General features: G+C 53.2%; 1 protein-coding gene across 4 annotated transcripts in view; it reads left to right on the top strand.

The window, feature by feature from the left end:
- The first annotated feature begins 306 nt into the window (after positions 1-306).
- LOC115123057 (ankyrin repeat and sterile alpha motif domain-containing protein 1B-like) overlaps positions 307-13119 on the top strand; it is a 288347-nt gene continuing 275534 nt past the window's right edge. For 3 of the 4 annotated variants that reach the window (XM_065021514.1, XM_065021512.1, XM_065021513.1), the window contains exons 1-3: positions 307-451; positions 2555-2701; positions 12178-12253. In XM_065021514.1, the coding sequence (XP_064877586.1) occupies positions 392-451; positions 2555-2701; positions 12178-12253 (283 nt within the window). In that variant the 5' untranslated portion in view covers positions 307-391. Of the gene's footprint in view, positions 452-2554; positions 2702-11096; positions 11381-12177; positions 12254-13119 lie in introns of those variants that run through there. The other variant, XM_065021515.1, reaches the window with a different exon arrangement.

The following is a 13119-nucleotide window of genomic DNA, read 5'->3' as shown; positions in this document are numbered from 1 at the left end:
GACTGACAGCAGGGGGGATAGAAGGCTACACTGACCACAGACTGACAGCAGGGGGGATAGAAGGCTACTGTGGGCAGTTCTGGGACAGATGAATTGGGTTGAAGAGAAGAACACTGCCCTGGAGATTCAGGAGAGTCTTCTGGTCAACTCTATGTATGACACTAGAGTTTGTCCCACACAGTAGATGGCACTGTGGATGCAAAGACTGACAGTCCATGAGGTCAACATAATAGATGGATCCATATTGTGAAGCGATACATTGTTTGTTTACTCAGACAGTTGTCCCCCCTGTATACAGAACCATGAGAGGGAGACGGCGCTGCACTGTGCGGCCCAGTACGGCCACTCTGAGGTGGTGTCCATCCTACTGCAGGAGCTGACAGACCCCACCATGAGGAACAGCCGCGACGAGACGCCCCTGGACCTGGCTGCACTCTACGGACGACTTCAGGTGAGGATGGACCTGAGCAAGGTTTCTTCTACAGAGTTTCTACAGAGTTTTCCCAAACTGATTCTGCTTTCTCTCTGTTGTCTAGGCCGGGTTACTGTAGAAGCAATTAGTGACATTTTAAGTCTTTTATAAATGCATTTGATAGTGAGAGAGAGGGGGGTTGAGAGAGGGAGAGAGAGACTTTGACTAGTTTCATTAGTTGTGCAAGTTCAGGACTACAACAATACACTATATATACAAAAGTATGTGGACACCCCTTTAAATTAGTGGATTCGGCTGTTTCAGCCACACCCATTGCTGACCTGTCTAAGTAATTGAGCACACAGCCATGCAATCTCCATAGTCACACATTGGCAGTAGAATGGCCTTACTGAAGAGTGCAGTGACTCAACATGGTGCCGTCATAGGATGCCACCTTTCCAACAAGTCAGTTCATCAAATTTCTACCCTGCTAGAGCTGCTCCAGTCAACTATAAGTACTGTTATTGTCAAGTGGAAACGTCTAGGAGCAACAACGGCTCAGACGCAAAGTGGTAGGCCACACAATTTCACAGAATGGGACTGCCGAGTGCTGAAGCGTGTAGCGCGTTAAATTCGTCTGTCCTCGGTTGAAACACCACCAAACTGCCTCTGGAAGCAACTTCAGCACAATAACTGTTTGTTGGGAGCTTCATGAAATGGGTTTCCTTGGCTGAGCAACCAAACACAAGCCTAAGATCACCATGCGCAATGTCAAGCGTCTGCTGGAGTGGTGTAAATCTCGCGTTCTCTGGAGTGATGAATCACACTTCACCATCTGGCAGTCCGACGAATCTAGGTTTGGCGGCTGCCAGGAGAACACTACCTGGCCCAATGCATAGTGCCAACTGTAAAGTTTGGTGTAGGAGGAATAATGGTCTGGGGCTCTTTTTCATGGTTTGGGCTAGGCCCTTTAGTTCCAGTGAAGGGAAATCTTAACGCTACAGCATACAATGACATTCTAGATGATTCTGTGCTTCCAACTTTGTGGTAACAGTTTGGGGAAGGCCCTTTCCTGTTCCAGCATGACAATAACCCTGTGCACAAAAGCGAGGTCCATACCGAAATGTTTTGTCGATTGGTCTGGAAGAACTTCACTAGTCTGCACAGAGCCCTGACCTCAACCCCATCGAACACCTTTGTGATGAATTGGAACGCCGACTGTGAGCCAGGCCTATTCGCCCAACATCAGCGCCCCACCTCACTAATGCTTGTGGCTGAATGGAAGCAAGTCCCCACAGCAATGTTCCAACAACTAGTGGAAAGTTTTCCCAGACGAGTGGAGGCTGTTATAGCAGCAAAGGGGGGACCAACTCCATCATAATGCGCATTATTTTTAAATTAGATGTTCGACATACGTTTAGTCCTGATGTGGCTTGTGGTCCTGACGGTCTGAAAACAATGTATGTAATACTGTAGTAACCGACAGGGGCCTGTATCAAATAACTCCACATTTAGAACTTAGAATTCCTGTCCTCTGGGCTTGAACCCTCTCTCGTCCTCTCTCCTCCCCTCTCTCCTCCTCTCTTCTCCTCTCTCCTCCTCTCTCCTCCTCTCTCCTCCCCTCTCCTCCCCCTCTCTCCTCCTCTCTCCTCCCCTCTCTCCTCCTCTCTCCTCCTCTCTCCTCCCCTCTCTCCTCCTCTCTCCTCCCCTCTCCCCCTCTCCTCCCATCTCCTCTCCTCCCCTCTCCTCCCCTCTCCTCTCTCCTCCTCTCTCCTCCTCTCTCCTCCTCTCTCCTCTCCTCCTCTCTCCTCCCCTCTCTCCTCTCCTCCCTCTCTCCTCTCCTCCCTCTCTTCTCTCCTCCCCTCTCTTCCCCTCTCTTCCCCCTCTCTCCTCCCCTCTCCTCCCCTCTCTCCTCCCCTCTCTCCTCCTCTCCCCTCCCCTCTCCTCCCTCTCTCCTCCCTCCTCCTCCCCTCCCTCTCTCCTCCCTCTCCTCCCCTCCCCTCTCTCCTCTCTCCTCCTCTCTCCTCTCCTCCTCTCTCCTCTCCTCCCCTCTCTCCTCCCTCTCTCCTCCTCCCCTCTCTCCTCCTCCCCTCTCTCCTCCTCCCTCTCTCCTCCCCTCTCCTCCCTTCCCCCTCTTCCCAGGTGGTCTGTATGTTGGTGACCGCCCACCCCAACCTGATGAGCAGCCACGGGACAAGGCGCCACACGCCCCTGCACCTGGCCGCCCGCAACGGGCACCACTCGGCCGTGCACACCCTGCTGGAGGCCGGCATGGACGTCAACTCCCAGGTCAGCGGTCTAGGGGTCAGGGTCACTGTGGAGTCAGGGGTGGACGGTTAGGGGTATGGGTTTGGAGGGGGGTGAGGAATGGTTTCGTAGGTTAGCTTTTATTCTGCAGGTGTGTTGTTGGGGGGGGTCACTCTGCATTTCTCCTTCAATACAACATGTTCTCCTGTAGAGGGAGGTGAAGAGAGGTTAGCTAAAGGTCAACTCAGCCTGAAAGGAAAACTCGTCTTTTGGTATTTGTTTCATTTTGTCAGTCATCAAGTTTTCAAGATATGTAACTTTCAAAATATAGAAATGATCCCTGTATGATGCATTTAGCATCACATGGTAGTCAGGGTGAAACCAGGCTTTGTAACAGTTCTCTTCCCTCCTGCAGATGCTGCTCCAGTAAATCTGACTGTCTCTTTAGCTCAAGATACACTCCCTCCTTGTAATGAATGTTTCAAGCCTGTCTCCTGTGTTTTTAATGAGTTGGTACAGTATCTGAGGACAATCTTCCTTCTCTTCAACCTCTTTCTGAATATGGTTTTGCGGTAATATTCACAGAACACAGTAACGCACAGTTTGTGTGTGTTTGTGAGGGGCGGTCGGAGTAGGTCAAGGATGAGTTTGAGGTGTGTGTGTTGTCTTCATACATACAGTATGGTAGTGTGTGTGTGTGATTGCTTAAGATATAGAACACGTGTGTGTGTGTGTGTGTGGGGGGGGGGTGTAGAATGATGTGGTTATTGAAATAAGTTAATTATTGATAGGGAACAGAGAGGGAGACAAGGATGAGAGTAGTACGGGGTGTTCCTGAGTTCATACACCCTCTTCTTTCTTCACCCCCGCCCCTCACTCTCTTCACACTCCCCTCTCTCTCTTCTCTTCACCCATTCCCTTTCTCTCTCTCCTCCCTCCCCTTCTCTCTCTCCTCCCCTCCCCTTCTCTCTCTCCTCCCCTCCCCTTCTCTCTCTCCTCCCCTCCCCTTCTCTCTCTCCTCCCCTCCCCTCTCTCTCTTCATCCCGCCCCTCTCTCTTTTCATCCCACCCCCTCTCTCTCTACCCCTGCCCCACTCTCTTTACCCCTGCCCCTCTCTCTCTTCACCCCACCCCTTTCTCTCTTCATCCCGCCCCTCTCTCTCTTCACCCCACCCCTTTCTCTCTTCATCCCGCCCCTCTCTCTCTTCACCCTCGCCTCTCTCTCTTCATCCCGCCCCTCTCTCTCTTCACCCTCCCCTCTCTCTCTTCATCTCGCCCCTCTCTCTCTTCATCCCGCCCCTCTCTCTCTTCACCCTCCCCTCTCTCTCTTCATCTCGCCCCCTCTCTCTCTTCACCCCGCTCCTCTCTCTCTTCACCCCGCCCCTCTCTCTCTTCACCCCCCTCCTCTCTTCACCCCGCCCCCCTCTCTTTACCCCCGCCCCCTCTCTCTTTACCCCCCGCCCTCTCTCTCTTTACCCCCGCCCCTCTCTCTCTTTACCCCCGCCCCTCTCTCTCTTTACCCCGCCCCTCTCTCTCTTTACCCCCTTCCCTCTCTCTCTTTACCCCTGCCCCTCTCTCTCTTTACCCCCACCCCTCTCTCTCTTCCCCCCCGCCCCTCTCTCTTCCCCCCCGCCCCTCTCTCTTCACCCCTGCCCATCTCTCTCACCCTCCCCTCTCTCTTCACCCCTCCCCTCTCTTCACCCCTCCCAGCTCTCTTCACCCCTCCCAGCTCTCTTCACCCCTCCCAGCTCTCTTTACCCCCCCTCTCTCTCTTTACCCACGCCCCTCTCTCTCTTTACCCCCGCCCCCTCTCTCTCTTTACCCCCGCCCCTCTCTCTTCACCCCCGCCCCTCTCTCTTCACCCCACCCCTCTCTCTTCACCCCGCCCCTCTCTCTTCACCCCTGCCCCTCTCTCTTCACCCCTCCCAGGTCTCCTCTCTCTCTCGCTCTCTCCTCTCTCTCTCCTCCCCATCTCTCTCTCTCTCTCCCTCCTCCCCTCCCTCCCTTTCTCTCTCTCTCTTCTCCCCTCCTATCTCTGCCTCTCTCCAAAGCCACACTGTCAGATTTGTGCTTTGACATTAAGGAGTGGAAGGAACATATAGACCCACAGATGGAGTAAATAGCAGTGTGTGTCAGTGCCTAGTAAAATAATTACATTAAAGCCAATCGTTTGAATGAATAATGAATGAGGATATCTCTCTCTCTCCCTCTCATGAGGGGATTCTATATGGAGAGACCTGCTGCTCTGTAGGCAGGTAGAGAACCAAGGGAAAAAGTTGAGCCTGCTGGATATAAAGACACACACATTCATACCCCCCCCGACACACACCTTTATACTTCTTCAAGCTGTAAAGTGAATCTGAAACTGAGTGTCAAACTATATTGAAAGGCCCCGAGTTGCACAGCGGTCTAAGGCACTGCATCACTGTGCTGAGGCACAGCTACAGCCTGGGGTTCGAAACCCCAGCTGTGTCACAGCCAGCCATGACTGGAAGCCCCATAGGGCGGCATACAAGTGGCCCAGCACCGTCCTAGATAGGGGAGGGTTTGGCCTGGTGGGCTTTCCTTGGCTCATACCGCTCTAGTGACTCCTAGTGCTGAGCGATTTAATCACTTTTTTTTCTGGTAATTAAACTAATTTACCGACATCGGTTCAATTACTTGAGTTCCTTTTAGTTCCGTTTTTTTGAGAGGAGCAAGTGGTTTCACTCTTGCAAAAATCTATCCAAAATATGCCCAATACGTTTCTATGGGTTAATTTTGGACCTAAACTTGCCGCCTGCCTTCCTGCCTTTGGGACAACAACATCCGTTGTTAGGGCGGAGACATGCGTCTCGTCATTGTAGACAGATCTCTGGATCTCAATGTTCTGGCAATTGAATGTTCACTTTTTTGTTTTGGAATTTCCATGAAAAAGCTCTATAGTCACTGTAAGGTCATTATTTCATAATACATTTGATGGGACTTCAAAAAGCACGTCTAGGTGGGCCATGTTTCGGAGTTGCAGCCACGAGACACGTCTAGGTGGCCATGTTTCGGAGTTGCAGCCACGAGACACATCTAGGTGGGCCATGTATCGGAGTTGCAGCGACGAGACACGTCTAGGTGGGCCATGTTTCGGAGTTGCAGCCACGAGACACATCTAGGTGGTCATTTATCGGAGTTGCAGCCACGAGACACGTCTAGGTGGTCATGTATTGGAGTTGCAGCCACGAGACACGTCTAGGTGGTCATGTATCGGAGTTGCAGCCACGAGACACGTCTAGGTGGTCATGTATCGGAGTTGCAGCCACGAGACACGTCTAGGTGGTCATGTATCGGAGTTGCAGCCACGAGACACATCTAGGTGGTCATGTATCGGAGTTGCAGCCACGAGACACGTCTAGGTGGTCATGTATCGGAGTTGCAGCCACGAGACACGTCTAGGTGGTCATGTATCGGAGTTGCAGCCACGAGACACGTCTAGGTGGTCATGTATCGGAGTTGCAGCCACGAGACACGTCTAGGTGGTCATGTATCGGAGTTGCAGCCACGAGACATGTCTAGGTGGTCATTTATCGGAGTTGCAGCCACGAGACACGTCTAGGTCTAGGTGGTCATGTCATGTATGCAGCCACGAGACACGTCTAGGTGGTCATGTATCGGAGTTGCAGCCACGAGACACGTCTAGGTGGTCATGTATCGGAGTTGCAGCCACGAGACACGTCTAGGTGGTCATGTATCGGAGTTGCAGCCACGAGACACTAGGTGGTCATGTAGGTGGTCATGTATCGGAGTTGCAGCCACGAGACACGTCTAGGTGGTCATGTATCGGAGTTGCAGCCACGAGACACGTCTAGGTGGTCATGTATCGGAGTTGCAGCCACGAGACACGTCTAGGTGGTCATGTATCGGAGTTGCAGCCACGAGACACGTCTAGGTGGTCATGTATCGGAGTTGCAGTGAGACACGTCTAGGTGGTCATGTATCGGAGTTGCAGCCACGAGACACGTCTAGGTGGTCATGCCACGAGACATCGGAGTTGCAGCCACGAGACACGTCTAGGTGGTCATGTATCGGAGTTGCAGCCACGAGACACGTCTAGGTGGTCATGTATCGGAGTTGCAGCCACGAGACACGTCTAGGTGGTCATGTATCGGAGTTGCAGCCACGAGACACGTCTAGGTGGGCCATGTTTCGGAGTTGCAGCCAAGAGACACGTCTAGGTGGGTGGTCATGTCATGTTTCGGAGTTGCAGCCAGAGACACGTCTAGGTGGGTCATGTTTCGGAGTTGCAGCCACGAGACACGCCTAGGTGGGTGGGCCATGTTTGACGAGACACGAGTTGTATCAGCAGCGACGAGACACGTCTAGGTGGGTCATGTTTCGAGTTGACACGAGACACGTCTAGGTGGTCATCGGAGTTGCAGGAGTTGCAGCCGGAGTTGCAGACACGTCTAGGTGGTCAGTTGCAGCCACGAGACACGTCTAGGTCGTGTTTCGGAGTTGCAGCACGAGACACGCCTAGGTGCAGCCACGGGTCATGTTTCGGAGTTGCAGCAGGTGGTCATGTATCGGAGTTGCAGACACGTCTAGGTGGTCATGTATCGGAGTTGCAGCCACGAGACACGTCTAGGTGGTCATGTATCGGAGTTGCAGCCACGAGACACGTCTAGGTGGTCATGTATCGGAGTTGCAGCCACGAGACACGTCTAGGTGGGTCATGTTTCGGAGTTGCAGCCAAGAGACACGTCTAGGTGGGTCATGTTTCGGAGTTGCAGCCACGAGACACGTCTAGGTGGGTCATGTATCGGAGTTGCAACCACGAGACACGTCTAGGTGGGTCATGTATCGGAGTTGCAGTGACGAGACACGTCTAGGTGGGTCATGTATCGGAGTTGCAGCGACGAGACACGTCTAGGTGGGTCATGTTTCGGAGTTGCAGCCACGAGACACGTCTAGGTGGTCATGTATCGGAGTTGCAGCCACGAGACACGTCTAGGTGGGCCGTGTTTCGGAGTTGCAGCGACGAGACACGTCTAGGTGGGCCGTGTTTCGGAGTTGCAGCCACGAGACACGTCTAGGTGGGCCGTGTTTCGGAGTTGCAGCGACGAGACACGTCTAGGTGGGCCGTGTATCGGAGTTGCAGCCACGAGACACGTCTAGGTGGGCCGTGTTTGTTTCTGGAGGGAGTTGCATCGGAGTTGCAGACGAGACACGTCTAGGTGGTCATGTATAGTTGCAGCCACGAGACACGTCTAGGTGGGCGTGTTTCGGAGTTGCAGCGGAGACACGTCTAGGTGGGTTGCAGCCACGAGACACGTCTAGGTGGAGTTTGCAGACACGAGGTGGTCATGTATCGGAGTTGACACGCGTCTAGGTGGGCCGTGTTTCGGAGTTGCAGCCACGAGACACGTCTAGGTGGTCATGTATCGGAGTTGCAGGACGAGACACGCCGTGTTTCGGAGTTGCAGCGACGAGACACGTCTAGGTGGTCATGTATCGGAGTTGCAGCGACGAGACACGTCTAGGTGGGCCGTGTTTCGGAGTTGCAGCGACGAGACACGTCTAGGTGGTCATGTATCGGAGTTGCAGCCACGAGACACGTCTAGGTGGGCCGTGTTTCGGAGTTGCAGCGACGAGACACGTCTAGGTGGGCATGTATCGGAGTTGCAGCGACGAGACACGTCTAGGTGGGCCGTGTTTCGGAGTTGCAGCGACGAGACACGTCTAGGTGGTCATGTATCGGAGTTGCAGCCACGAGACACGTCTAGGTGGTCATGTATCGGAGTTGCAGCCACGAGACACGTCTAGGTGGTCATGTATCGGAGTTGCAGCGGAGTAGACACGAGACACGTCTAGTTGCGAGACAGTCATGATCGGAGACACGTCTAGGTGGTCATGTATCGGAGTTGCAGCGACGAGACACGTCTAGGTGGTCATGTATCGGAGTTGCAGCCACGAGACACGTCTAGGTGGTCATGTATCGGAGTTGCAGCCACGAGACACGTCTAGGTGGGCCGTGTTTCGGAGTTGCAGCGACGAGACACGTCTAGGTGGTCGTGTTTCGGAGTTGCAGCGACGAGACACGTCTAGGTGGGTCGGACACGCCAGCCACGGGACGTTGCAGCGTGTCTAGGTGGGCGACAGAGACACGTCTAGGTGGGCATGTATCGGAGTTGCAGCGACGAGACACGTCTAGGTGGTCATGTATCGGAGTTGCAGCGACGAGACACGTCTAGGTGGTCATGTATCGGAGTTGCAGTCCATCGGAGTTGCAGCCAGACACGTCTAGGTGGGCCGTGTTTCGGAGTTGCAGCACGAGACACGTCTAGGTGGTCATGTATCGGAGTTGCAGCCACGAGACACGTCTAGGTGGTCATGTCGGAGTTGCAGCGACGAGACACGTCTAGGTGGGCCGTGTTTAGGTGGTCTAGGTGGTCATGTATCGGAGTTGCAGCGACGAGACACGCTAGGTGGGCCGTGTTAGGTGGGCCGTGGTCATGTATCGGAGTTGCAGCCACGAGACACGTCTAGGTGGGCCGTGTTTCGGAGTTGCAGCGACGAGACACGTCTAGGTGGTCATGTATCGGAGTTGCAGCCACGAGACACGTCTAGGTGGGCCGTGTTTCGGAGTTGCAGCGACGAGACACGCCTAGGTGGTCTATCGGGTGGGACACGTCTAGGTGGGCCGTGTTTCGGAGTTGCAGCGACGAGACACGTCTAGGTGGTCATGTATCGGAGTTGGGACACGTCTAGGTGGTCATGTATCGGAGTTGCAGCGACACGTCTAGGTGGTCATGTATCGGAGTTGCAGCCACGAGACACGCGTCTAGGTGGTCATGTGGTCATCGGAGTTGCAGCCACGAGACACGTCTAGGGTGGTCATGTATCGGAGTTGCAGCGACGAGACACGTCTAGGTGGTCTGAGGTGGGCCGTGTTTAGTTCGGAGTTGCGTGTTTCGGAGTTGCAGCGACGAGACACGTCTAGGTGGGCCGTGTTTCGGAGTTGCAGCGGCGAGACACGTCTAGGTGGTCATGTATCGAGTTGCAGCGACGAGACACGTCTAGGTGGTCATGTATCGGAGTTGCAGCCACGAGACACGTCTAGGTGGTCATGTATCGGAGTTGACACGTCTAGGTGGTCTAGGTGGGCCTAGGTGGGCCGTGTTCGGAGTTGCAGCGACGAGACACGTCTAGGTGGTCATGTATCGGAGTTGCAGCGACGAGACACGTCTAGGTGGGCCGTGTTTCGGAGTTGCACGTCTAGGTGGTCATGTATCGGAGTTGACAGACACGTCGTCGTGTTTCGAGTTGCAGGTGGTCTAGGTGGTCATGTATCGGAGTTGCAGCCACGAGACACGCCTAGGTGGGCCGTGTGAGTTGCAGCGACGAGACACGTCTAGGTGGTCATGAGTTGCAGCCACGAGACACTAGGTGGGCCGTGTTTCGGAGGTGGGCCTAGGTGGTCATGTATCGGAGTTGCAGCGACGAGACACGTCTAGGTGGGCCGTGTTTCGGAGTTGCAGCCACGAGACACGTCTAGGTGGTCATGTATCGGAGTTGCGGAGTTGCAGCCACGAGACACGTCTAGGTGGGCCGTGTTTCGGAGTTGCAGCCACGAGACACGTCTAGGTGGTCAGGTGGGCGTCTAGGTGGTCATGTATCGGAGTTGCAGCCACGAGACACGTCTAGGTGGGCCGTGTTTCGGAGTTGCAGCGGACGCCAGACACGTCTAGGTGGGCAGCGGCAGACACGTCTAGGTGGTGTTATCGGAGTTGCAGCGACGAGACACGTCTAGGTGGTCATGTATCGGAGTAGGTGTCAGCGGACAGCCAGACACGTCTAGGTGGTCATGTATCGGAGATGCAGCCACGAGACACGTCTAGGTGGTCATGTATCGGAGTTGCAGCGACGAGACACGTCTAGGTGGTCATCGGAGTTGCATCGGAGTTGGTCAGCGACGAGACACGTCTAGGTGGGCCGTGTTTCGGAGTTGCAGCGACGAGACACGTCTAGGTGGGCCGTGTTTCGGAGTTGCAGCGACGAGACACGTCTAGGTGGGCCGTGTTTCGGAGTTGCAGCGACGAGACACGTCTAGGTGGTCATGTATCGGAGTTGCAGCGACGAGACACGTCTAGGTGGTCATGTATCGGAGTTGCAGCGACGAGACAAGGTCGTAACTGGCAATGGGAGAAAATGTGCTAAAAGAAAAACAAAAGAAAGGCCCAACACCAAAACAAAACCCCCCTCAGTCTCCAGTCAAACAGATAGGAAGTCCGTCTTCTTTGTGAATCGATTTCCTCATTTTCCAGTGACATCACCAACTAATCGCCATTGGAAACAACACAGGAAGGGGTTTGAGGGGGGAAGTGGGGGAGGGTCTGCCGGTTTGGTTTCCTGTCCCTCGATGTATGCGTGTGTGCTCCCTCCAAACTCATCGCCCAGTCACCTCTAGTTCCATGTCACCGTGGGTTGTGAAGCTTTCCGTCTTTTCTCGATTTGGATCTTTTTACGTTCCTGTTTTTGATCTGGTCTTCTGGATTCTGTGGTATTGGATGATCAGATGCCCTTTCATTGGCATGCTTTGACCTTTGAACTGTAAGGGTCAGTCAGACGCACCAGGATTAGTTGTGTTGGAACACAGGAGGAGCAGTTCTGGGTTTTGATTGGTCGATGTGTTGGATTTTTGGGGTCTTTCCTGGCTGTGTTGGTAATACCTTGGGGATAGAGGAAAGACGAGGTATAGTGTGTGTGTGTGTGCGCACAAGGCAGGAGCCTGGCTGGGTGTTAGTGTGAGAGATTCAGTGTGTGTGTGTGTGTGTGTGTGTGCACAAGGCAGGAGCCTGGCTGGGTGTTAGTGTGAGAGATTCAGTGTGTGTGTGTGCACAAGGCAGGAGCCTGGCTGGGTGTTAGTGTGAGAGATTCAGTGTGTGTGTGTGCACAAGGCAGGAGCCTGGCTGGGTGTTAGTGTGAGAGATTCAGTGTGTGTGTGTGCACAAGGCAGGAGCCTGGCTGGGTGTTAGTGTGAGAGATCCAGTGTGTGTGTGTGTGCACAAGGCAGGAGCCTGGCTGGGTGTTAGTGTGAGAGATTCAGTGTGTGTGTGTGTACAAGGCAGGAGCCTGGCTGGGTGTTAGTGTGAGAGATCCAGTGTGTGTCTCTGTGTGTTTTTAAAGTGCTTGTCTAAGTAATCACAGTTACTGTACACTAAATCTTTGACAACTATGCAAATCCAAGATGGCGCCCACAAGTTGATGTCCACAGTTTCTCTGCATTGCATCATGCCACCAATAGACAAATATTCTGCAGGGCCTAATGCCACAAGCATCCAGGCCATATGGAGGGGGAGGAAACTGCTGTTTCCACCATGCGACTCGGTGTACAAAGAGTTTTCTTGGGCGATGTCTTATAATAAATGTTTTCTTTCTCTCTCCCACATCACTCTCCCCTCTCTTGCCTTCTATTATTCGGTCTCCTTCTCTTACTCTCTTACTCTCTCTCTCACTCTCTCAATCTCACTCTCTCTCTCTCTCTCTCAGACGGAGAATGGCAGCGCTCTCCACGAGGCAGCTCTTTATGGGAAGATGGATGTGGTTCGTCTGCTGCTAGACTCAGGTGGGTGTCATGAGGGAGTCCATGTACCCCCTTCCCTCATACCTCTGTCCCTGTTCCTGTCTCTGTTCTTATGTCTACGTAAACCTGTCCCCTGTGTTTACCCCCATCATACCTCTGTTCCTGTCTCTGTTCTTATATGTATGTAAACCTGTCCCCTGTGTTTAGCCCATCATACCTCTGTTCCTGTCTCTGTTCTTATATGTATGTGAACCTGTTCTTATGTCTACGTAAACCTGTCCCCTGTGTTTAGCCCCTCATACCTCTGTTCCTGTCTCTGTTCTTATATGTATGTAAACCTGTCCCCTGTGTTTACCCCCATCATACCTCTGTTCCTGTTCCTGTCTCTGTTCTTATATCTACGTAAACCTGTCCCCTGTGTTTACCCCCCCCCCATACCTCTGTTCCTGTCTCTGTTCTTATATCTACGTAAACCTGTCCCCTGTGTTTACCCCCCTCATACCTCTGTACCTGTCTCTGTTCTTATGTCTACGTAAATCTGTCCCCTGTGTTTACCCCCATCATACCTCTGTACCTGTCTCTGTTCTTATGTCTACGTAAACCTGTCCCCTGTGTTTATCCGCATCATACCTCTGTACCTGTCTCTGTTCTTATGTCTACGTAAACCCGTCCCCTGTGTTTACCCCCATCATACCTCTGTACCTGTCTCTGTTCTTATGTCTATGTAAACCTGTCCCCTGTGTTTACCCCCATCATACCTCTGTACCTGTCTCTGTTCTTATGTCTACGTAAACCTGTCCCCTGTGTTCCCCCATCATACCTCTGTCCCTGTCGCTGTTCTTATGTCTATGTAAACCTGTCCCCTGTGTTTACCCCCCCTCATACCTCTGTTCCTGTTCTTATGTGTA

Source organism: Oncorhynchus nerka, linkage group LG8, assembly GCF_034236695.1.
Source record: "Oncorhynchus nerka isolate Pitt River linkage group LG8, Oner_Uvic_2.0, whole genome shotgun sequence".
Lineage (NCBI taxonomy): Eukaryota > Metazoa > Chordata > Actinopteri > Salmoniformes > Salmonidae > Oncorhynchus > Oncorhynchus nerka.
The sequence above is the reverse complement of the archived record's forward strand: the minus strand, read 5'-3'. Positions and strand labels throughout refer to the sequence as shown.